We start from the raw sequence: 25,631 nt of genomic DNA, 5'->3' as shown, positions 1-25,631 counted from the left end.
AAAGGTAACATATATTCAAATTACATGTACCTCTCTATGGGACATTGAGGCCCATTCCATAAAACATAGTAAATAGCCTGGATGCTTCATGCAGGTCTACATGAATTCTACAGTACTATATACACTATAATACTCATAATTCAATTAAGTATATACTTTGGGTTGAAATGCTTTAACTTTAGTTTTATTCATATTTAAACTTTCACTCTTCTTTCAAACAGAGATATTAGCTAGATAGACATATTATAAAGATATAGAATGTTAAACTTTATACTTACTGTCAGGTCTGGTCTAAAGGTCTCAAAGTCTTTGTCTAGAAAACCTCTAAATTTCAAACACAGCCAACCTGACCAAAATCTCTGAGTAGTCTACCTGATAACAACTCAGAACCACCAAAACTTACAACCAATAAAATTACAGAACCCTAATATCCTAACCTTTGAACTCTATCACTCACCAAGTAAATAAAGGGGTGGATCTGGGTTTTGTATTAAATCATAAAATCTTATTTAATTTCATTTATATCAATAATATTTATTCAAATATTATGTGATATACATTATATACAGTTAAAACACACTGCTACATTATCATGAAACTACCTAACATCAGACTGACCCCCTGCGGCTTGCATATACAATCTATTTACACCTATAACTTTCATAAAATAGTGTGTAGTTTTAATTTTTATACTTTTACTAGACCATGCCTACATGAATATAAAAAGAACATCGTATGCATTTGGCAGTGTGGTCATAATTAAGAAAATTATAGCATCTGTCTATATATATATATATATATATATATATATATATATATATAGAAAGCATATATATAGAAAGCACAAAGAAATTCACTTTTACAAGGATACCAACTTCCGCCCCAGCCCGGGGTTGAACTCTCGACCTACGGAATCTGTCTCCTAGCAGTACAGGAACAGCGTGCTAGACCGCTCGGCTATCTAAGCAAGTCAAAAAACTTGCTTTCGATGCCGATGGAATTCTCGCGGCGCTGCCCTACACTACACGGTCATTGAGAATGGAAGTGAGATACAGTTATTTGGACATTAGTTTTATTAGAGGATCGTTACCAATACACGTTGTAATGAAATTAATTTTTATTTATAAAGCACATTTTACAACAACTCTTAAACTAACATAACTGCCCTAAGTGAAGAAATATTAATATAGAAAGCACAAAGAAATTCACTTTTACAAGGATACCCACAATATATATATATATATATATATATATAGTGAAGAAAGAAATCCGGAGCGCTATGAATTATAATAGACCGGACGCAATTCATAGCGCTCCGGATTTCTTTCTTCACAACTGTTTATAAACTCCAAATTAAACATGTAACCTTGTAAATATTTAGTGTTTGGTAGTTTAGTAGTAGTGCTAGTTGTTTTTGCTTCTCTATTTCCTTTGTTTTTATGACTTCTTAACTTTTTTCTTTGTCCTGAGGAAGGGACAGGTTGTCCCGAAAATTTGACAATTATTATTGTTCGTGTCGTTGGTCATTTTTAGTGCTTTATATAAATTTCCATCCGTGACCTTGTATCTACTTAGTAGATCCGACACTTCGGATATACAGTGTTGTTGGTTTTTAGTGCTTTATATATATATATATATATATATATATATATATATATATATATATATATATATATATATATATATATATATATATATATATATATATATATATATATATAATTTCAAATTTTAATACTATGTGCATGAATCTGATATAGACGTTACGCTTGATGTTGGTGACGTTAAACGTTACGCTTTGATAGCGCTACGAAAGTATTGACGTAACGCTTCTAATAGTGCTACTGGCATGACAGGTGCCCTATCGCTATCTCTTTGTACTTGAAATATGAGTAAAAATCATTGAATATTTGTAATTTAACAAATGAACAAAAAGGGCGCTTTCGATTTGTGTATGATTAAGAGTGTTAATTACTCAAACCACTCTTAACAAATTTTTGTGCATTACGTTGAAGCAAATTGAATTATGCCCCAAGAATGTCCATTGGACAAATATGTTGAAGTTCCTAAATGTTGAGTAAAATATTATGACTGAAACGCAAAAGAAACGCAACATCCTATTTTATGGGGAAATATTATATATAGGATATAATTTTGTATCTAAAAAGTAAGAATATCTTCAACTTTGTAAATATCGGAAATTTAACTGTTGAATGATTTTCATACCATTACCGGAAGTTAAGTTTGAGTCCGCTTAGCAGAAATCAAAAATTAAATGTTAAACAAAACACTTGGCACTAATATGGGGTTTTAATGGTTTGTATCTGTTCATCATAAGTAATGCAGCAATATCACGAAAAATATATTATCCCTTTTTTTCCGTAAGCTATGCCAAGGCTTCCTGAAAATGACTTAAATACGCATTTCCATTGCTCTAGGTGGAAAATCTCGAAATAAAGGTCATAGAGAGTTGCAGATGCAAATATGCAATACACCATGCCTCAAGAGGCTCTTATGTGTCATTAGCATGAATGACAGTCCTTGAACCGAAAGTCCAAGGGTTACTACACTGTGCTAGGCTAGAGGAAATTCGACCTCGTCATCTTAAAAAACAGGCATTTAAAAATGGAAAAGAATATTTCCTTCGCTCAGATCTCGAGATTAATGAACCTATTGCATCGTAGAAATCAAGCTGCAAATGTTGTGCATGGCAGTCTTGCAAGCTCTTTTTGAATGGCCGGGGTGGGGGTGTTTCAACAGTCATGAGTTACTTTCTAAAGTTAAAAGATAATCATTTAACATTTTTTTAAAAATCTCTGATGTTTTTAAATCGAGTTTAACCTTACTGGATTCATTTTTGAAAATCATTAGATAAAAAATTCAAATATTTGTAGATTACTGCTTGTTGCGTTTCTTTTGCGTTTCAGTATATTAATTGAGTAAATTTATCAATCTGACATTCATTCTGACCGTTTGGGTTAGCACGTTATGAACATACAAAAAACTTTGTAATCGATGAAAAAAAAATGGAATTTAACCCCTCGAAAAACGGCTGGATCTTATTTTTGCACGTCATTTTAGACTCTGGACATTTCTGTTGAACTTGTAGTCCACTTATTCGCATGCAGCTTGATAAAAACCTTAATGAAACATTTACAGATTCTTTTCCCGTAAAAACTATCGCTTTCTTTTTCTTGCCACCATTGAATGCAATATTGTTAACCACGTCACAAACGACATAGATTGATCTTGTTTTGTGAGAAAAAAGGAGAACTGTAGATTAAGTTTTGAACACTTTACCCGAGAAGAGAAAAATGGTCCTTGCTTAAAAATGTAACAAGTTACATGCTTTAAATATCTTTGATTTGCGCTGTAAAATTCTATATTTTGCATGAATTTTGTTTAAATGATATTTTCTCACTGGAATCAGGTAGTTCTACATAAAACCTATTGATTCATACCAAATCACCAATATTGTGAGTATGGTTTTGAAATCACTGATGTGTTTTATATGTCTGGTACTAAAATTGTGAAATCGCACCAACATCGCGCGTAACATTTAACTAAAATTAGAGAGGTTTCAATGCGTTGAAAAGAAGAATCAAAACCTGCAAAAAATAAAAAACAGAGTTAAAATTATCACCTGATCAAATTTTTAAATCATAATCATCTAATGAAATAGACAAGAAAATGTTGAATTGACAAGGAGATTGATCAGTATATAAATCTTAATTTTGGAGACAGAATTCTTTTTTTTTTTTTTTTAATTTTCTTCAGGCGTAATTATAAAAGAGAAAAGATTCCTTAATTTATAGATACCTAAATGAATAAAATGTATATATTTTTTAATTAACCCCCCCCCCTAAAAAAAAAAAAATGATAAAAATCAGCTTTAAAAGGGTTGAGAAAAATACATTAAAAAAATTGAAGTATGTTTTTTGAACAATATTTCTGATGATGTCTGAAGTGGCCAATTTTTTTTATACATATTGTAAACTTCAATATCTAAAAATGTTCAAAATTAAGTCAGAAGAAAGGCCGCATATTACAATCAGGTAGATCGCCCGCGGAGAAGATCAGGAAATAAAGGATTTATTGTAAGATTACCTTCCCGAATGTTTTTACCCGGATTTCCTTGTTTACGGAATCGACATATGTTACATCTACAGAGTATCATGAAACAGAATTTAACGGATACTGCAACGTAAAAAACTGTTTTTAACTGAAATTGAGTTATAAGCATTGACTATATAAATTATTTGTTCATCGAGAAATGGATAAACTATCGTAATAGTTTTAACTGTGTTCTGACTTTTACATCAAATAAGGGGCCAGATTCGGCTGTTACCATACCTTGTCCTTTGTCCCTGATTTGGAGAACAAAATAAATATATATATGTATTTAATCATACATGTATCATTCCTTTTTTCGAGTAGCATACTGTAAAATTACATATTTTCATGGGGTCAATTTTCGCCGTTTAAGGAAAAATTATTGGTTCATGGGGATTTGATTTCATAGTTAAAGAATTTTGCAAGTGTTATATATATGAAGTTTTACATTTCGTTGGAAACATAAATTCCTGGGTCTCTTTATGCCATAAAAACAACGAAAAATTATCCCCTCGAAATAAGCGATTTTACAGTACTTGCTATATAAATGCGTCTACACTTAATTAGGACTTTGATTTTTTCCGATACTGTGTAGATTAAGCTGTCATATTTCTAAACCAAACGTACTTTTTTCTCTATCTTATAACTTTAGTGACTGCAAATTTATTTTTCAGAAGAAGCATTGAAGCAGCGGATGAGATCACTAAAGCAGAGGAAAGAAGAATTGAAGCAGAGGAGAGACGTACAAAAAGCATGAGGGTCAACACTATTTATTTTTTTCTCTCCCTAAGTTAATTAAAATATATCTTAATCTTGATTTTTATTTTTATTTTCTTCAAAAAGAAGTCTGATTATGATCAAATACTAAGCGACCTCGAAGAAAGATAAAGTCTCTAAAAGAATTACTAGATATCTAAGAATTGAAATTGGAGGTCAATATTTTATATCTTACTATTCAATCATTTTTTTAAACCAAGAAGTGTATCATTTGATTAAATTCGTACTATTCTGATAGACTTTTTCACTAATCAAAATATTTTTGCTCACTTTAATTCTTGAATGCTTTTATTGTCATAGGAAATACATGTCATAAGGTATTTCCACCCACATGTGATGTCATAGGTTTTTGCAAAAACCTTCATTAATTTAAATTCATACCCAATAGAAATACATCTTTTGGAAGAATGCATTTCAATAGGTGAAATGAAAAATATTGTTAAGTAAAAGAATTTAAAAATCGAAAATTTTCTTTATTTTATTAATTATTTAATCTTTTAGAAATGCTGCTAAGGGCAATAACTCTGTTTCATGTATTTTCATTCAGGCATTTTCTTTAATGTACTTTTTATGCAGAATGGTTTCCCTGATATTCACTTCAAACATATTTATAAAGTATCAAGTATTTTGGAACTTTCAGCATCAGAATTATGCATTTGAACCAGTTTTTACTTAATTTTTATGATATATTGCTTTCATTTTTTGCGATTATCAATTAATTTAAACTATACTCAGTGAAAAGGAATGCAGTTTCTCGACTTTGAACCAATAAAATTGTGATGGTGGAAATGCACTTGGTCGTGCCGACAAATTTAATAACGCGCGTTTGGTTCAAAGTAGAAAAACTGCATTTATTTTCACTGAATAAAGTTTAAATTAATTGATAACGCGCGGTATTCCATTTGTCGGTACGGCCAGGTGCTATTATAAGACCGACGAAATCCAAAAATAAGAATTCAATGCTTAATTAAATGGACAGGAAAAAGGCAATTGAAAATCAAGAAATGCACAAAATATTCAATTGTTTTGTGCTGATATTGGTGTACCACTTGCCAAACAAAATTTACAATGAATGATTATAAGCTATATGCTCGTATGTTTTTATGATTTCACAATTTAGAAAACATTTCTATTCAAATTAGTTAACTATTAGACATAAATTTTGCAAAAAAGCTTTAACTTGCAACACGGAAACATCTTGATATTGCGTTTCTTCGGAAGTTCATTTTGGATAAGAGAGAGAGAGAGAAATTGTGTGTGTATGACTATTTTTTACATGATTTTGCCCCCAGTCAGTTTCAATTTACATCAAGAGTTTGTCTGTTATAAGCTTTGCTTGCGTGCATGGTGTTTGAATAGTTATTTGTAAAAAATAAGGTAATCAATATGATTTTGTGCCTATCTTTTGTGATTGAAATTTGAAGTTTAAGACCATAAAATGGTAGTTTTGCGCTTTATTTTTGTATATATATTATGATAAGAGTTATTTTCTATCTGAGTTATTTTTGTCCACTTTAATTTATTTAAAAAAAAAGAAAATAATGTCCTTATAAGAAATGCACATTTACCATTGAGTAAAGTATGATTTAAACTGGGAATTATATTAGTTTATAGCAACTTCTGAAAATATATTCCTTTTATTATCAAGCATCTATGTTTTATTTGTTCATCTAAAGTAAAATTACAGAAAGTGACAGAATTCCTCTTGTGGTATAACACCACCTTCACTGTTTCCAATAGAGGGAGTATGAATTGAAAATCCTACATATTTTCAAATATGTATGGTCAAAACTTTATTTAACTTTGGATTAAAGCCTCCAAAACAGTAAAGATAAGAGAGTTTGATATACTATTCTTCAACATTTTTCAACATATACATGAAATACCTTAAGAAAACTTGGAAATTCATTTTAGTTACAAAGTCATGTCTATTTAAATAAGACTTACTGAAACGTCGGCCAAGGTTTTGAGAAATCCATTTTCTACAAAATTGTCGTCATTTTGGCGATTTTTTTTTCTTTTCAAAAACAATTATTTCCCTCTGTTTGTCAACAAAACTTGCTATATAGGGATGTATAATAATTTCAATAGATCCTTTCGATCACTAGTTTTCGGTTTACTGTAAATGATTAAAATCCGAATTTTATCAGACCAGACCATACTATGGGCTCATCTTGAAATTTAATTTGTTTCGTTAGTCCTTGTGCACGTGCAGTTCTTAAAAGAGATTTTTCTATCAGTAGTCTAACGAATGCATGCAAATAAATGAAAATGTTTATGACCTGTCATTATGAAAAAGGGCATTCAATTCCAGTAATTTTAAAATGTTATCTAATTTTTAATATTACTGAATAATCGAAATATCGCATTTTGGTGAATATTTGTTTTATATAATTTTTCTTAGACTAAATAATCCGAAAAAAAAACTGTCATTAAACTTACCATAGTTAAAAGATTTTTTCTAAAGAAACAAAATACGTTATATTTACTGTTGGCACCATATCACATCAAAACATATGACACTTTATATTTACTGTTAGCATCATATCACATCAAAACATATGACACTTTATACAACAAATACACGAAAACTTAAAGACCAAGCTATATATATATATGACAACATAGACAACTGCTTCTTTAATTAATACGAATGGAATTCGCAAATTTCATATCGTGTCATTGGTCATCCATAAACTTACATTGTTATTAATAAAAAGAAAAAATCATTATGATGCTACACACCAGAACTCTGAAGTTGATATTAAAAAAGATGCTCGAGTTCCTCATTGACAATTTCTATATAGTCTTTGGAGATCAGGTTTTCTAACAATCTCTTTGAATTTTCAAGGGTACTAAGGTGCATTATTAGAAGACCCCTGTTTGTATTCTTACACAGCAGAATTTATTTTAAATATTCTAAATGAAAAAGTCTCTTGCTGTGACCTTCCTTTAACTTTTCTTAACAAAACACTATGCATATCATATCACATACTAAATATCCCAATACTAGGATTTTTATGATACATAATACATTGCAATATGTGATTATATTTTACGTGCAAATTAGATAAGTCACATTCTGCATATATTTGTGAGTAATTTATTAGGACAAATTCTTTCTCAATATTTCAGTAACAACTATTAGAATGAACTGCAGTTCTTATAAATTTAAGTTAAAAGAAAGATCACATTCAATACCTCTTACACTGGCTACAGAGTTTCTTAAAGGATTTATTCATAAAGGAAGGTACTATAAATACACCCTTAAGAAAAAAAGACAGAATCGCACTGGGGAGTAAAGAAAATATGGTTTGGCTCTTAACCTATTCAATATCTACAATCGAAGTGGTTTGTAATGCAAGAGAATGTTTGAAATTATGCATTCAAAATCTCTTTAAATCTTTCGAATATAAACTATAAACTTTTATTCATTCATGCATCGCACACACAATTTTATTATTCATGAATAATGGAATTTTTCTTCTGTCTTTCCTGTAGACCGTCAGAAGGGATGCTTATGTTTCCCTCTTTGATTTCATTACAGCATTTCTTGATTTCTGGATCATATATCTTATATCCATAGCTAAGAATGATCTTTGATCAAATAATTATTCTTTTTTTTAGTTTTAATAGAAATACATGATGAACTACACATTGAAGCCCTTTATGATAACATCATGATGTGTGCGTTTATTCTAAAAGTATGCCGCAGGTATTTATCGAAATGCATAAGAATTTATTTTCGGAACAATGTGATAAGAATTATCTGCTCACACTTGTTCTGTTTTCCTGTATACCGAACAGGAGAAACTAGAAAGTGTCATTGTATCAGCAGAATGAAAGGAGTATATATTGCACTATTCGTTCTGATGTACTGCATGTTTGCAGGTATTCATCTTCTTTTATTTTTTATTTTTGTATAGATTGAATGAAGTATTTTTTAAATACAGTTTAAAAAGTGATATTACTAGAAGATTATTATTTTTAACAAGTGCCAAGAAAAGAAGAAGTTTTTACTTGTTCCCTGAATTAGATTTCAGTTCATGTAATAGTGAATATCAATTTGGCTTGGCAAGAAAATGTCCTGAATCTGTGCCGAAAATTGTGATTTATATATAAAGATAAGAAACTAATGTGTCTATTCAGGCAGAGAAAGAAAAAAATCTTTATTTAGTCGAATTTCTTTCATGTTCACACACAATTATGGGCAGGTCTAGAACATTTCTTTTTTTACTGTCAAACCCTTTCTTCAACTTAAATTATAAAACTGTCTCGTTTTTGAAAGCACAATAAGTTGACCAATTGGAAAAAGTTTTGAAGTACCCTTCAGACAATTCTACTCAATTTCATGTAAAAGTCATTAAAATGAGATCCAAATGGAACGCTTCACTTAACTTGTTCTTTGGATGAGTGAAAAAATTTCATCTTTCAATCAAAGCCTCAAAATTTTCATTCCGTCAATATGAATAACTTACAAATATATAATGCAAATATGAATATAAATACAGATTTAAATATCTGAGGTCTTTTCCAGGTGCATGTTATCGTGACAGTGAGTGTCATTGTCAAAAGGGACATCCACACTGCTCCCATCGCCACAATTCGTGTCACTGTTACGGTATTGTACTTTTACTTGTTCTTACACCATCAGTAATAAGAAAATTTAGGGAGGATTCTACTTAACGACATTTAACAGGAAATTTTCGACAAAATAAAGTTTCTTTTCTTTTAATTTGAGAAATGGTCAATATCTAAATTGCCACTTTACGTAATAACAATAGTTAGAAGTTTGTTTACGAATAAACAAGGGTCATCAAGATTTCTTGTATCTCTTTGCGTTGATTAGGACTTCCGCTTTTTTACTGACTTGATTGATTTTCAGCGCATGTTTGACTGTTGTTCTCCCTTTAATTGTAGTCGTATATAAGAATGAGGGCGCATTTACTTTGGATTTGGCAAGAATCTGTGCGCGCCTAAAAAGGGAAAATTGCAATGAAATGTTGCATGGTATTTTTGCATTCTGTTGATGCATCAGGTTCCTGTGGCATATGAAAAGGGAATATTTTCACGATAATGTTTATTGATCAGATAAAAGATGTCTTAATATATGGCCAGATACATCGTTTGGTACAAATGTTTCAATTTTAAACACGTTTTTCTATAAGTTTGTTATCTTTGGGTCATCTCTCTGTGATTCTAATAAATTATTTGCTTGTATTTTAACTCTAAGAAACGATAAAATATTTGTAGAAAATGAAGAGTACCGAGAGAATACTCGTAGAGCAATAAACTTTTTTTCCAATCAAATCACATTGTTTAAATGCACTGTTTCGTTGTCATTTTAAACACACATCTAGTATGTTGCAGCAATAACATAATGGTATGCCTAATATGTGGATGACGGCAAGGAATCGTTATATATATATATATATATATATATATATATATTGCTCCTGTCTGGGGCGCTATTTTTTTTAAATAAACAATTAAGTTGTTTGTCAGTTTGATTTACTACTGATTTATTAAAATATTTAAATAGTTAAATTTTGATTCTGTTGCACTGAGAGCGAAAGCAATTCTTCACATTCACTGAACCGTTCACGGTAGCCCAGTCGGTAGAGCGCTCGCTCCGTGATCGGGATGTCGTGAGTTCGAATCTCGGCCGCGACTGATCTAAGTCGATAAAAAATGGGTAGCAACTGTTTCTTCGACATGCGCTCAGCACTTTGAAGTGAAAGTTGAAGGTCTTCGGATGAGACCTTAAAAACCGAGGTCCCTTGTCACTGCAGGCGTTGGCTCGATAAAAATCCCTCAGTGCTCCCGAGTGCCGAGTAAAGGTCAAATTTTGAAGCCCTTCATCGGTTTCTGGTGTCTTCTCTATATGAGTGAAAAATTCTTGAGTGGGACGTAAAATAACATACAATCACATTCACTGAAATTTTACTACTTTGTATTTAATTATACCTTACTATCTTATACCTGTTTATTGATTATGTGAAGTGCTACAATGATATCGTAACTGTTAAGATAAGCTGACTTAAATATTACAATTTTTGACAAGGTATTTCTATGTAATATAACATTTTTCCAATGGTATAACTTTTGAAATGTCTGTCCAGCTGTGGTCAGATCAGCCTACCAAATCCTCTACTTTACCAAACACTTAAACTATGAGTTATTAGAATGTACACACTGTCAGACAACTTGCCAAATATGCCCACCTTCTTTCTATCAAAAAGAGATTTTAAAACAGACAAGCATACACGCATTACCTACATTCGCCATTGTCCTTACGAGTTTTGTTTTTATGGTTTTTTATGATTGTTTTGTTTATTCATTGAATCATATAACAAATCAATTACTGCTATTTTTTGTCAATACATGTGTAAGTTATCTAATATATAATATAGGTCAAAGTTCAAGGTAACATGCTCACAATATTACCATCAGCATTTTTTAAAGTTTAAAATGGCACTGACTTTCCACTTTTGCCCACTTTCAAGGTCAAAAGTCAAGAGTTTGATCATAGGTGCCCCATGTGTTTCGTTTAGAAGTTTTTGACATTTATGAAGAAACTTTTTACGCGATCACTCTTAAGGTGTCACTACAGTATTCAATTTTGCTATATACTAGTACTCATACTAAGAATTCAAAACAAACTTTTGAGAGCATTCCTTTTCAGATCTTGTGAAACAATTCTTGAAATTCATTCCATGAACTAAAAACACGTAGCCATCCAGCAAGGCAAATTAAGTTTGTTTCAGTCGAAGTCAAGCGGGTGCTTGAAAATCAAGTGCTCGTCTAATCACGCCTCCCTCAAATACAGCATACCAAAATTGAACACGATCAAAATCTTAATGAATCTGGTAAAATAAAAAAGTTTGCATATATTAGTTTTTCATCTCATAATCTGGTGTATAAATGACAGAACTGAGAAAGGAAATTCAGAAATTATTTTGCCTTGGCTAAATTTTGACCTGAACCTCAACTAAATAGCTGTTGCTGTTATGATAGCTTAAGGGAATATCAAATATACATATAAGTGGGAATTGCGCTTTAATTGACTTTGCCCGCCCAAAAATCTGCCCAGTTTCTTGGCATGTTCAGGATTAGTTTTAAAAGAGAGAGAGAGAGAGAGAGATGATTCAAATAGATAAAACACGGTAATTTTTTTAAAAGTTTCCTTTTGATCATGTTATTTGGTTAACCCTGTAAATTTATCATTGAATAACATGATTTTTTTCTTCATCCATTGAAAGTATTGCAAAAATGAAATAAGAAACATCGATCTCGTGTTAGAACACCTTATTTGAACTACCTGAGAACACTTCTAATCTTTTAAGTCATATGATTAAAACATTGTATCCTTATTCTACAGACTGTACTGAAGACAGCCATTGCCATTGCCAAGAAGGAGAAACAGGAAAGTGTTTGTACGATTCCACGCACCATCGATATAACTGCCATTGTCAGGGTATGTAGAAAGCAAACTTCTGTAGACACTCTAATTTTATTTCCAGTAATTCCAAAGAAGTAAAGTATCATTGTCAAGGTGCATTGAAGTATTTGACAAGTGTGCCGTCGTCTCACGCAGTAGACCTAGCCATTTACCTCCCGAATTAAACTACATCTAGTTATGGTCATTGAATAAGTATGTTCCACTTCAGAGTGAGCTGCACAATATTAGATTCTGAAATATGCTAAATAATTCTTTAAAAAATATCATTGGTTTTATCAGCAGTATTATTGAGTTTTCGAGTGTATATAGAAATGATGCCATGCGTTTATAAATTGACAGCATTATTCCATGTAACTTGGAAACATGAATGGCATATAACTCTTATGAATGTCTCGACGCTTTTTAAAATTTTATTTGATTATTAATATCATTTATTCATTTATTTATTTGCATTTTTCTTCAAGTCAAAAATTTAAGAATAGTTTCTAACTTCTTTTTTTTCAGCTCCAAGTTGTTCATCAAGCAGAGATTGTCATTGCCATGACGGAAAACACCCCTACTGCTCAGGACACACCCATACTTGTCATTGTTACGGTAATGTACACGTAACTTGTTATAGTTATATCAACACTTTTAGTAAAGAAGATATTGTCCTTTACAAACTCTTAATTGGTACTCAGGTCTCATGAACAAAATTTTCTCACGATTAGCAATATATGACAAGAATTGTTTTTATGGCTATGTATGATCGTTTTTATTTTTATGGCTATGTAGGATTATTTTTATGTAGGATTGTTTTTCTGGCTACATGTATGTATAGTGTTGTACCGATAATCAGAAAACATCGATTGACGACGAAAATTTTTTACCGATTCTGATGATCAATTATTATTTTTCATAATCCATCATTGGAAACTTACTTCTTATAATATGCATTCCTGAATTTTCCATTCCCTGTTTAAATTTTATTTCTTTCTAATGAAAGAAAATGGCGTCTGCACCAACTAGCACAAAGCAGAGGTGATTAAGAACCAAAAGGTGCATTTATTGAAAGTGTAAAAGAAGCAAAACAACAGAGATAACAATATATTATATATTTCATATATTCATGATAAAGAAATAATATGAAATACTTGTAATAGTCTGTTTTTTACATGTTTTATATATAAAATTATGACATACAATTACAATCGGTAAAATTGCATCGGAAGCAGTAACGATTCCAACCGATGATCGATTATGAAAATTAACCGATGTCCCATCACATGCTATGTATGATTGTATTTATGTAGGATTGTTTTATGGCTATGTATGACTGTTTTTATGTAGGATTGTTTTTATGGCTATGTATGATTGTATTTATGTAGGATTGTTTTATGGCTATGTATGACTGTTTTTATGTAGGATTGTTTTTATGGCTATGTATGTTTGTTTTTATGTAGGATAGTTTTTATGGCTATGTATGATTGTTTTTACGGCTACATATGATTGTTTTTATGCACGATTGTTTATTATTGTTATGTATGTTTGTTTTTATGTATAATTGTTTTATGGCTATGTATGATGAGCAGACCGAGAGAAAAACATTACATTTCTATGGTATGAACAGAAACATGGATTTTTCCTTCAATTGTAGTGAAAAAGATTTATTTATAATGCTTATTTCATTGTCATATTTAAAAATCTTTTTTTGATTGGCTTTCATCTTTTCTCTGCAGCCATTTAAAAATAATGAGTTTTACTACTGAATATCTACAACATTTTTCTTCGGAACTTTTCTTAAAAATACTATTACGGAAAACTTTTTAGGCATTTTCAACATATTCACTACCTTTTTAGCTGATTTTATTTTAACCTGCTTTATTCAACTACGCAGACTAAGTATTCAACTCAACAACATAGAAAAAATATTTCATTGTAAGCTCTGTTTGCGTAAGTGATTTTGCGAAAAGTCTCGAATTAGGAAACTCAACAGTGTACGAGGGTCATTCAAAGAGTTTTGTCCTCCCCAGTCCTACATTTAAAATTGAATGTAGATCACTTCAAACACACTTTTAACGGGTTATTAAATTCCTTATCTACCATGCATATCAATTATGAAGTTTTGAAAATACCCTACACATGATACTCTATTGTTTTTCTCATGGGAAAGAAAGTAAGTATAACAGATAAAAAAGAAACTTCATGAAAGCCTGTGCTAAACCTTAAAAGATCATCCAAAGAAACATACGAAGAATACACAATATATATGGAGACCAACAACTGTCATAGAGAACCCTTCCCGGGTATTTGTAAAAATTCACAGATTGAAGAGAAAGTGTTAAAGATGATGAACGATGGGAGACAAAAAGAGTTAGTAATGAAAAAAAAAATTGCTGAAAATCAAAGATTTAGTAAAGAGAGTAAAGGTACACTGTTAAGGACTTAGCTTGTACATGTATAGTACGGATATAAATGGAGGCAGTTCATAAAATTCTAACAAGAGACCTCGGACACAGGAAGATCTCTGCAAGATCGATACCTCATTTACTGTATGAGAACAGGAAAGCTAACCGTGTTTCATGTGCGATAAAATAACTAAACTATTCAAAAAGAGGACAAGTCGAGTATTTTCAGATATAATAACAGAGATAAAATGTTGGTGCATTTATTTTGAGCCGCAAAGAAAGTTTGATAAGAAAGTATGGATAACAAAACATACAAGGCGTTCACTTACGTTTTTAGAGCACAAAAAGATTAAATATCTATATCTATTTTCTTTCATAAGGAGGCTGTTGTGTTGCAAAATTCTAATCCAAAGAAGAAGAGTGTTACTAGAAAAATGTACAAATGTATAATTTGGCAGAAACACAAACAGCAATACAAAAACAGACGTCCAAAAGTATCAAGTATCAAGGATTGCTTGATAATGCCACAGCCCATAAGTAAAAATTAGTCACATATTTTCTCAGTAAAGAGGGAGGTTTTGTCATCCCTCACCATGCTTACTATTCAGATATTATTTCCCCCCTTGGCTTTTTCTGTTTCCAAAACGTGAAAGACATTTAGCGTGAAGAAGCTATAACTAGATCATCACTTTGATCTTCAGATCATCAGTTTGTAAAGGGTCTGCCTAAAGAGAAATACAGAAAAGCTTCCAGGAGTGGATTTCTCAACTGAAAAAGTGTATACGTGTTAAAAGGCAGTACTTTGAATGAATGAAATGAAGAAATGAAAATGATTTCATGTCCTTATTTTCTTAATCCCACGAAGGACAAATTTTTTTAATGGCCCTCATATATGGCTTCAAAAGAGAATAAATATATTCTATTTTAAGTCATATTTATACAAAGTTACCATTTTTATCTTTATTTTGTACCAGACTGCACCTCAGACAGCCATTGTCAATGCCAAGCAGGAGCAACTGGAAAGTGTTCAAGGGACCACAACCACCATCAATACTGCCATTGTCAGGGTATGTACATCGTAGAAAGCAACACATCGAACACTCCAGCTATTTCCAGTACTTTTATATAAAATAGGGGAGATTACATCAATATATTTACTACAAGAACGGTCGCCCGCGTGGCGCAGTGGTTAGAGCGTTTGCTCTAGAGTAGCGAAGTAAGGAGTTGATCCTTACGTCGCGGGTTCGAATCCCACTGTGGGACGTGGAGACCGGTCCTTCGGATGAGACCGTATAAACCGAGGTCCCGTGTCACAGTAGGTGTTGGCACGAAAAAGATCCCTCACTGCTCAATGGCCTTAAGTGCCGAGCATAGGACAAAATTTGCAGCTCTCCACCGGCAAGTGGTGGCGTCTCCATATGAGTGAAAAATTCTCGAGAGGGACGTTAAACAACATACAAACAAACAAACAAACTACAAGAACGATCTTTATAATATAAAGGTAAGGAGGATGTAAAACAATTCGCCATTCTAAGCGCTCTTCACTAAGACTCATCACTATTTTGTTTTGCCTCGGACTACAATGACGCTCTGTCCTTGGATAATGGAAGTTATCTATCTGCCATCTATATTTCTGTAGATGGCAAGTAAAAAGATAAAAACGGCAACATGGGGGACAAAACAATGTTTATTATGCTAGCGTTATTTTTTGCTTTTAATAAAGAAACCGATACATTCAATTTGGCAACGCTGTGATGAAATTATGAGTAGCGCCTCTATTCAGTGACGTAATCAGTAAACAACAAGATGACGAATAAGGAAGATTTGCACCGAGGAGAAAATTCTTTAATTGTAATTTGATCCGAAGGTTTGTTAACTATTATTGGTCCTCGACAAAATAAAACTTAGCCTCGCCGTCTATGAGATTGATCAACCCGTGATATTTCTGTAGACAGTCACTAGCAAACCAAATGAGCAATATTAGACTGTGGACAGCATTTCATGTTAGTCTCTTACTGAATATGTGCTGAAGAAAAGAAACCATTATTAACAATGCTAAGCTAAAAATAATGTTTGATATAAATTTGAAGCAAATTCTGAAAGTTTTCAACTTTGTAATGGTACTGTTTGTGTGTATAGCTCAAAGTACCACTTCAATCACCACTACTCTTCCATTGGTGCAATTAAAATGTAGCAACCACAAGATCAGTGTCATCGAATCCATCGCAGAAAATATACATGTGGAGGACATCAGAGCATCACTGTGTCCCAGTAATAATAAACACCAGTCGTCTGAGGCCTACGTCATCCATAAATGTAATTCCACGGAAAGGACCTCCTGGATGCGAGGTTTATCGGTATGTATTGCATGGATGAGTGATCTGGTATATTCATTTAGGGGATGTCATAATGATATTTACGAGTAGTTTACAGTATTTTTGACAATGCTGTACTCAAGTTCGGTGAAAATTACTTTTTCAAGAAAATAACCATATATCGACGCGTATGTCGAAATGCTTGCAATACACAAGCATGTTACTAGCAAAATATTGAAAAGGACTTAAACATCGAGAATAAGTGAAATTTGATGTACGACCATGCATTTGGGTCTCGGGAAAAACGTGTTTGTTTTTGTTCCTTTAATATCTTAATGTATTTCTGAAACTGTTCCATCATTCTTGTTGCGATCGGCTTTTGCCGATCTCTGTTGATTCCATTCCCCGTCGTTTGAAAACCTATTGAAAAATAAACGGGTAAAACGAATTACATTTATAACGAATCAAAATTGTTTGTCCCTGGCACTTCGCTATAAGCGTTTTTAACTGTATTACACTTCGACGATTATTTCCTTTGAAAGGAATACGTGTACATGGCTTGTTTCTTTATATGGCTAAGGCTGACATGGTCGCTACGCTGTATTGTAATTAGACTTAATATCATTTTCCCAAGATTTCCTTGCGTTTTTAAATTATGCAATTTTCACAATCATCATATCTTTAACTAGTAGGATGAATTCATGTCCGTCGAATTCCATGCCTAGTATTTTCCGTCGAAATAAACGCAAACCATCCGATCATATACCTAGGCCTGAAACTTTTCTAAAGGTAAAGTATTTAGATAAAATTGTCAAGCCAATCCCTCTTTTGTACCTTAAGGTTACCCGAGTCACTCAGGTGACGTATTGCTATTTGTTTTTGTCCGTCGTCGTTCAATGTGCCGTCAACATTTGAATATTTGCTTCTTCTCTTGAGCCGTTAAACCAATTTCAACAAATTTTGGTATGTAGCGAATATAATCGAGTGAAGGGGAGCAAAAATTGTCAATTTCATGATCCCTGTCCCCCTCTAGGGCTGTGATAGTAACATATAGGAGCAAATACAGGCAAGTAAATATATCTATTCTAAGTTTTTTACGGAGTACTAGACTAATTATTTTATTGATCCCTGATCATCCTATTTTTCTTGCTTTTGGACAACATGTATTCATCTTTCAGTTCATATTGTTTTATTTTATACTTCTATCTATGGATATTTACAGTGTTGTATTAAGCTCAGGTGACAATTAATCATTGAGGATAAATTACTCTAAGTAAAGTGAAGTAAGAATGTGTTTCAACATTCTTATAATTAGGTGGTCATTAATGTACATGTATATCAAATTAAACCGATAAACATATCATGATCTTAGCTGCACATATTCCGCATTTTAATTCAAACAATATAAAAGTAGGGAAAGGCAACCGAATTTTAGACAAAATTGATTTTTGTGAAAAACAATTCGTTTTCTCAAAAGACTGTTATCTGTCCTGAGATTTCTGTTTGTAAAAACAAAACTTAAAAATTAGTGTTAAACGCAGAAATGATCGGATTAAACGAACTTCAAGGCTTTTAATTGCCAAAAATTGTTAATATTTGCAATGAAATGATTGGCTCGAACTTCATTCTATTACTTAAAAGTTTCTTTTGATCTAGTATTCAAAATGATTCTGAAAAAAGCATTTGATTAATATAATTATGCACAAATATTTGTTGGGAATTAAAAGTTCGTTTATATCGATGATAAGAATTATTAACAAAACTAAATCCCAAAATTAAAGTTTTTTTATGTGGTGATATATCTATTTTGAATCAACGAAATTAAGTCCACACAAATTAATTTTAGATCACTTAGGAACGGTTTTTATCCCTATTGTGACAGAGTGATATTTATTTAAAATAATTTTTCGATTTTTTCTTAAGAACTAGCTCAGCCATTATTTACTACATGTATATGCCATATTTGCTAGTAGCTAATTCGTGTTTTGATTTTCATTCATGAATTCTACTCCTAAAATTTCATTGGCCAGTAAGTTGGTTCCCCAGTAAATCTTGTTTAACCGGTTTTCCTTCTGTAAATACTGAGGCGCTGGCTCATTCCTATCAGTGCGGGAAATTTAACTCTACTCTTACAAATTACCAGCTGCCTTGTCAGCACTTGAAAGGTAAATTTTCTTTATTAATTTTTTGTAATTTATTTATTAAGTCCAAGTTATAAGCTTAAGTTTTTTTCATATTTTTGAAAGAAACGTTTTTTTTTTTAAACTATGAAAATACCACTTTTGGGCTAAGTCATCTCAAATTTCCTTATTTTCAAGTGAATAGGAAATTAATGTATTTTGTTTCAGTGTATTAATTTCAAAGTCTTTGTGTATTATGATATTGTATTATTTATTTGTATTTGTATATATTTCAGATCTGCCATTGCTTTTTCATTTTCCCAATAAAGAACCGGGTACGGTAAGCCCAATAATCGGCCCTGTAGAATCGGCAAAAATTAAACGCAGGTTTACATTTTATCAAATTTGTCAAGTTACAGTTGAGGTTTCCCTGTGTGTGAAATGGGTAACAATTTTTCTCAACTCAAGCGCCCTTTCATTTATATAACGTTTAAAACCGGTCTTATATTCCGGAATTCCCTTATTTTGGACGTTTTCCTCCTCTTCAAGTCTATATTTTGATATGGCCGCATCCGAGTATGTATGCGAAACTTCACAGAAAGAACAAATCCTTATATAACCCGATTTCTAATATTAAAAAGAAAAAATGACCTTACAAAAGTGCGGCCACATCCGTTTTTACAAAAAAGTGAAGTTGGAAATGCTGCATGTTTTGATAGACGTCACTTTTCTCCACAATAAATCTATACTTTTAAAGAAATAAATTGTTTAATTCTGTATCTGAAGGTTTTATTATTCTTTTTATTGTCTTTTAAATTCAATTCTGCACTTGAAAAAATAATTTAATACAATTAAGGCAAATGAAAACCATTTAAACCTTTCTCAGTGAAATTTATTATGCGACATTACATGTAATATTAATGACGCAATGCATTGAAAACATGACGTCACAAAGAGCAATCATGTTGAAAATATGTACTTGAAACAAATAATCAACAAATATTCAATCAATATGTACAGCGTAAAAAAGTAACAACGACATAAAGTTGGGCTGGTTCAGACAATTAATTTACATCTAATTACATACAGGTACATGTACCTCCAGTTAAAAAGCGCGTCTCCTTCATAATGGACATTGACTTTATTTGACTGTTCAAGAAAAGGTTGTTTTTTTTTTTGTTTTTTTTGTTGTTTTTTTTTTTATTATTATTGAAAATCATCAGCTTTCTTAAGTATGTTTTATTCGTTTTCAATTTATATATGTGTGTGATTCATAAATATCAAAAGACAATACATGTAGCTAGTGATCGGGGCAGTTAAAGGGGGGGGGGGGGGTAGGAGGGAAGTTTGGGGTATACTAGTAGAAGTCACCATTTGAACATTTTTTTTCAAAACTTGTTATCCTTGACATAATTAATTATGTCAGAAAGGATTCTAGTGTTTTATCGCATAACAAGGAAGTGTTTTATATAGGACTTATCACTTCTAAATCTGCCACTGCCGACCTACACCTTTGTGAAAATGGTGCACATTATCTCTGAATTTTTAAAATACGTCCGTCTATGATAATAATCCGTTCTGGAAAAAATATTTAAAGTATCTTATCGTTACTACAAGGACAAATGTAAAGATTTGTGGAGGAAATGCCCCAGAGAGTTAATGTATCCGAAGAAAGTGATAAAATTATCATTGTCTCTGAAATATATCAAATATCTTACCTACGGTTGTGTACCATGTAAACATCAGGAGGAGTTTTAAAGCAAAATCATTATCTATTTTAAAGCAGTTTTTGTCTTAGTAGATGTATAGTCATGTAATACATGTCAGCAGTTTGCTAGGTATATTTTTAAAGATTTTTTTTATCAGACACTAACATGAAAAAGAAACATAATCAAGCGATATAATCCAGGAATGGCAAAGATAACTCTATAAGAAACACTGTGACACGTTTTACTTACTGTTCCGATAACTGACAAGTAACAAAATAACATCAGATTTCGTATAATTTGATAAATGAACTAGAAATTAAATCTCTATGTAGTATATCAAAAGGGACGTGAAAGTGAATTTTGATTCTTTTATGTGTGATCTGTTATTCTGCATTTCGATTATTTGTATTTTGTCTCCATTTAAATAGACGTGTGTGTGTGTGTGGGGGGGGGGGGGGGGGGGGTTACTGATAATCAAGTTATACATGTACATGTACTTTAATGAGGACCAATAAAAAAATTTCCACTCGACCGTGACCGTTGATCGATCTGTTACTGATCGATATCAATGCAATGTCTGCCGCTTCATGCTGCATTGCTTTGAAGACGACACGCGGAGATTTTCATAGCCGACGTGGATAAACTCTATATGTAAATCATACACACATACTATATCCTCAATTTTATACATTTTAGTTTTTAGGGAATTATGCCCGTTAGAGTGTACTAGAGGCTTCTGAATCCCCTCCCGAGAATTCATGTACATTTTTGAGGTTATGAAATTGAAAACAAACGCAAATTAAAATTGACAAATACAAAGCTTTCAAACGCAATTACAAAGTTAACTCCAATTAAAATAAACTAATACGAATCTCTGAGATGCGTTTAACTCTTTTGGAATTGACATCTCTCTTTTTTGAGTGGCGTATTAATTTTTTTATTTCAATAAACTAGTAGTTTAAAACTTCTCGGATTGGAAGACAGGTTTTCGAATTTAAGGTGGACGCTAAACAAGGAAAAAAATTGGAATCGCCCCATCAATCAGGACTCCTCAAGTAACATCTTATAACTGGCCTCCCCTTGTGGTTTAAAATAGAAAGTGAATGTGTGTAAGTATATTGGGGATTATTCCTGGTTAGTGCATTTGACATGAACCATACAGTAAAGCGGATCCACTGGAATGAATAAATAACGATCTATAAAAGAAATTCTAACATCAAAGAAAAATGAACGCAGTTTAACAAACACCTCATAACTCTGAAATAGTGAGTAATTTATACATTTATCAATAGAAGAAACGAAATTATTAGCGCTGCCATTTGTTGGAATGGAAAAGGGGGGTGATGGCTTTTTCATTGCCAAAAGTCCAATTTTGACAATTTTATATGGGACGTTCCAATTTTCTTTTTAATTGATCAATGCATCTTTAAAATTTTAAATGTAACTTCATAGACAATGCGAAAAAAGGTTGAAGAAATCTAGCAAATTTTCACATAATTTTTTTTAATAAATTTGATACGCGCACATATACATGTATACGTGATATAAATTTTAAAAGAACGTACCTTGTCTCGTCTGTATGGATGAATCAAGCCTCATTACTTGTCTGATAGAATCATTTGCAATAAAATTATATTTTCCTACAGATTTTTATACTCCTTAAAGCTTCCAGCTATCACAGATATATGTACAATGAATTAAAATAAAAGTTCAAAATTGTTTTCTGGAACTAAGGCAGATTAAAGTAAATAGTTTCCGGTTCAGAAAATTCACAGATTTCTTTTAACGTAACGTTAAAATCAGTAACGCCGTGATGACGTTATCACGTCAAAATTTGTAATTTTTAAAGAAAACTCCCCATTTTTCGAGACATCTGACGGAAAAAACGGTATGTGATAATTTAAAAAAAATAAAATGATCTTGAAAGGACACATCGTAGGCATGTTTGTATAAAATTGAAATCAAATTTGGAGACAGGGCCGCCTTGTTATATGTAACGTACCCAGTTCTTTATAAAACCTGTGTTTCCTTCACCTCTTAGTTATACTATGAAAGTTTTTGCTTCTACGGTAACATTTGTTATCTTTATTTATAAATTGGTCCTTGAGATCCCACGTTTTTTATTTTCTTTCGATCAACATTAAACACACACACTGTTAAACTGTACATGTCTTGTTAAATGTAACGCTTGTATCTGTATCTTTATAAAATGTTAGATTTAGAGCTGATGAAAACGTGAAGATTGTTCTCTTTAATTTGTATATACATGTACTCGTATTATAGAAAACTATACAAAAAATTATATGTCGAAATGTTAAATGATATATCTCTTTCTTGAATACTCATAATTTGAGCTCATTTCGCTTTTAAGGTGTTTGTTAAATATTTATTATTATAACAGCTTCGCGTCTCGTTTGATCTGATGATCCGCGCCTGTCAACTCGACGTGATACGGCTCTTCGGATCAAGTTACTGTTGTAATGATAAATTTATTATATACCTATTTACAACCAGCAAAATATAATAAAAGGAAACTTTTAAGATCAATTACATAATTTTTATACATTAAACAAAGCATTTTTCCAAGGAACTTTTTGATGCGTGAGAATAAAAACGTCATTTTTCTGTGTACTACGTCATCAGATTCAGAGAGGGGTGATATGGATTCAGAAAACCACCGTGTGGTGATCCGGAACGTCGGATCACACCGTTACGTGATTGCGTAAATTCAACAGTAAAACTGAATGACAAACAGTTGGGTATATAATAAAAGAGTTTACTTGCTGATAGAAAAATTCTCCTAGTCTTTCTGTTATATCTCGATATAGTTCACTTAGATGTTATTTTATCTTAGTTATGCTTAACAAAGGAGGCTACATGATATAAGTATCTTAAAAAGTGCTAGTTCATCATAAAACTGTATAAAACTCAATGTACATTTTTATAGGCTTTTCAATGCCTACTGATCCATATTTACATCTCAATTTGAAAAAAAAGAAAGTGATGATGCAGTTTTATTTTACAGGTATACTCTTCATGTAAATCAATTTTACCATACACACCTATTTCCACGTTCTTTGACAAAAGCACAAATATGGCGGGATTTTTCATCGACTGTACAGAAACGGGGACAGAATTCAAGCTTAAGGTACATACACTGTAGTATCTTTAATTAGGCCTATGATTGATTTAATGAGCTTCGTGTAACCTAAAGTATTCACAATTATATCCAATTAAAATATATTGCATTCTAACAAAGTGCAATTATAACCTATAGCTTACCACGTTAAATCAAAGTTTCAAATTTTTTCTGTAATTTTAGAAAATAAAAATGTCAACATTTTTACTACAAAAAAAATCCCCCGTCATTTTCTTTTATTTATTTCTGTGTTCATAATTACAGTAACGGTCTCATTAAGTCTCATCAAGGCATGTTGGTCAGTTTACAACCTTGAAATATATTTAAAACAAGTTTTCCAAACATTTATAAATCGTATACAATGGGTTTTAGGACAATCATCCTATTTGAAAACATTGCATAGAAGACCCATTTGTTATGTCAAACATACAGCTATGCTTTTGTGTATTCTTTTAAACTATTGTAATTCATCTTGTCTTTATCTGACCAATACATGACGATTCCATTATGTATTATAGATTGCGGCCCAGACGTGTACTGATGCTCCGATGATATTGACATTAGATGAGACGACTACTCCTCGTGTATCAGATTTCTATACAATAAACCAACATCTGTAGCAATATTGAATTTACGTTGTTTGTGAACCCTCACTCGTGCGTTGAGTTGATTTGTCTGTCCCAAATTGAAGATTTACAATTCATACTAATATTTGGTTTGAAAACTTTCCCCTCTTTTTTAAAAGTGTAATCTGTTCGCCCTCCTGAATGAACTCACAAGTTCCACATCGGGGTCACCACACTTTTTGACGATTCTCTGGTTGCTGGAGGAAAATTTTGCTTTGGTTAATAACCTCCTCTAATTCTTGTCTTCTGCTGGTAATAATTGACGATTTGTCCAGAAGATTTTTCATATTTTCAAATTGTTTTAATATTGGATTATATAGTGTATTCGTTAAAAGCTAAATTAAGAATATTGTGGTTACGTGGGTTATGAGTTATCACAAATGAGATGTTCTCTCCGTCGTTTTCCTCTGGATGACGAATTTTTCATAACTGGGATATAGGTATGTCTTTTGCATGGTTGATTCCGTCTTCAGTTAGGTTCATTGGGTAGTTTTGTCGTCTCGGGTGTTGTTTTAATTTTTGAAGTATTTTCAAGCGTAGAGAAGGGTCGGTCACAATGCTACAAATACGTCTCGCCATATTGTACGGAATGTTCCTTTTTGTATGACTCAGCTGGTTTCTATTTGTATATTCATATGAAGTAGAATTTATTCAAAAACTTCTACATAAGATTCGATAATAACATGCTATAATTGACACACTTAAACCACTTCAGAACTATAAGAGCTACTGAATAAAACTCCACAGGATAGTCTGTAATTTATGTAAACATTCTCCCAACTGGCAATTGTGTCCGTTAGCATGCATCCAAGTAATGAACAAAAGTTGATGTTAAAATTTTACTTTGCTTTCACTTTTACTTTGTGTCTCTGGTTACGTCATTTTTATGGTCAGTATGCTAAACACTCGGGATTTTGACGTAATTTTCGGAGTTTCTAAGTCATATAAATTACAAATTGTCGTCACTTAAGCATTGGATTCTT

At 31.9% G+C, this 25,631-nt stretch overlaps 1 protein-coding gene across 1 annotated transcript; it reads left to right on the top strand.

The window, feature by feature from the left end:
• The first annotated feature begins 12,715 nt into the window (after positions 1-12,715).
• On the top strand, positions 12,716-24,826 carry LOC133192874 (uncharacterized). Its single transcript, XM_061328879.1, has 6 exons — positions 12,716-12,722; positions 12,857-12,946; positions 15,714-15,806; positions 16,879-17,096; positions 23,909-24,031; positions 24,541-24,826. Exons 1-6 carry the CDS (start codon positions 12,716-12,718, stop codon positions 24,640-24,642), a joined length of 633 nt encoding a protein of 210 aa, XP_061184863.1. The 3' UTR covers positions 24,643-24,826.
• Positions 24,827-25,631: the final 805 nt, after the last annotated feature.

This window comes from Saccostrea echinata, unplaced genomic scaffold (assembly GCF_033153115.1).
Source record: "Saccostrea echinata isolate AGI-Se365-2 ecotype Australia unplaced genomic scaffold, CSIRO_AGI_Sech_v1 ptg000025l, whole genome shotgun sequence".
NCBI lineage: Eukaryota > Metazoa > Mollusca > Bivalvia > Ostreida > Ostreidae > Saccostrea > Saccostrea echinata.
Note: the sequence above shows the minus strand (reverse complement) of the source record. Positions and strands in the feature narration are given on the sequence as shown.

Coding starts and splice junctions, on each gene's coding strand:
- LOC133192874 (XM_061328879.1), top strand. Junction 12,947..15,713: donor CCATACTTGTCATTGTTACG/GTAATGTACACG, acceptor ATTTTGTACCAG/ACTGCACCTCAGACAGCCAT. Junction 15,807..16,878: donor TCAATACTGCCATTGTCAGG/GTATGTACATCG, acceptor TTGTGTGTATAG/CTCAAAGTACCACTTCAATC.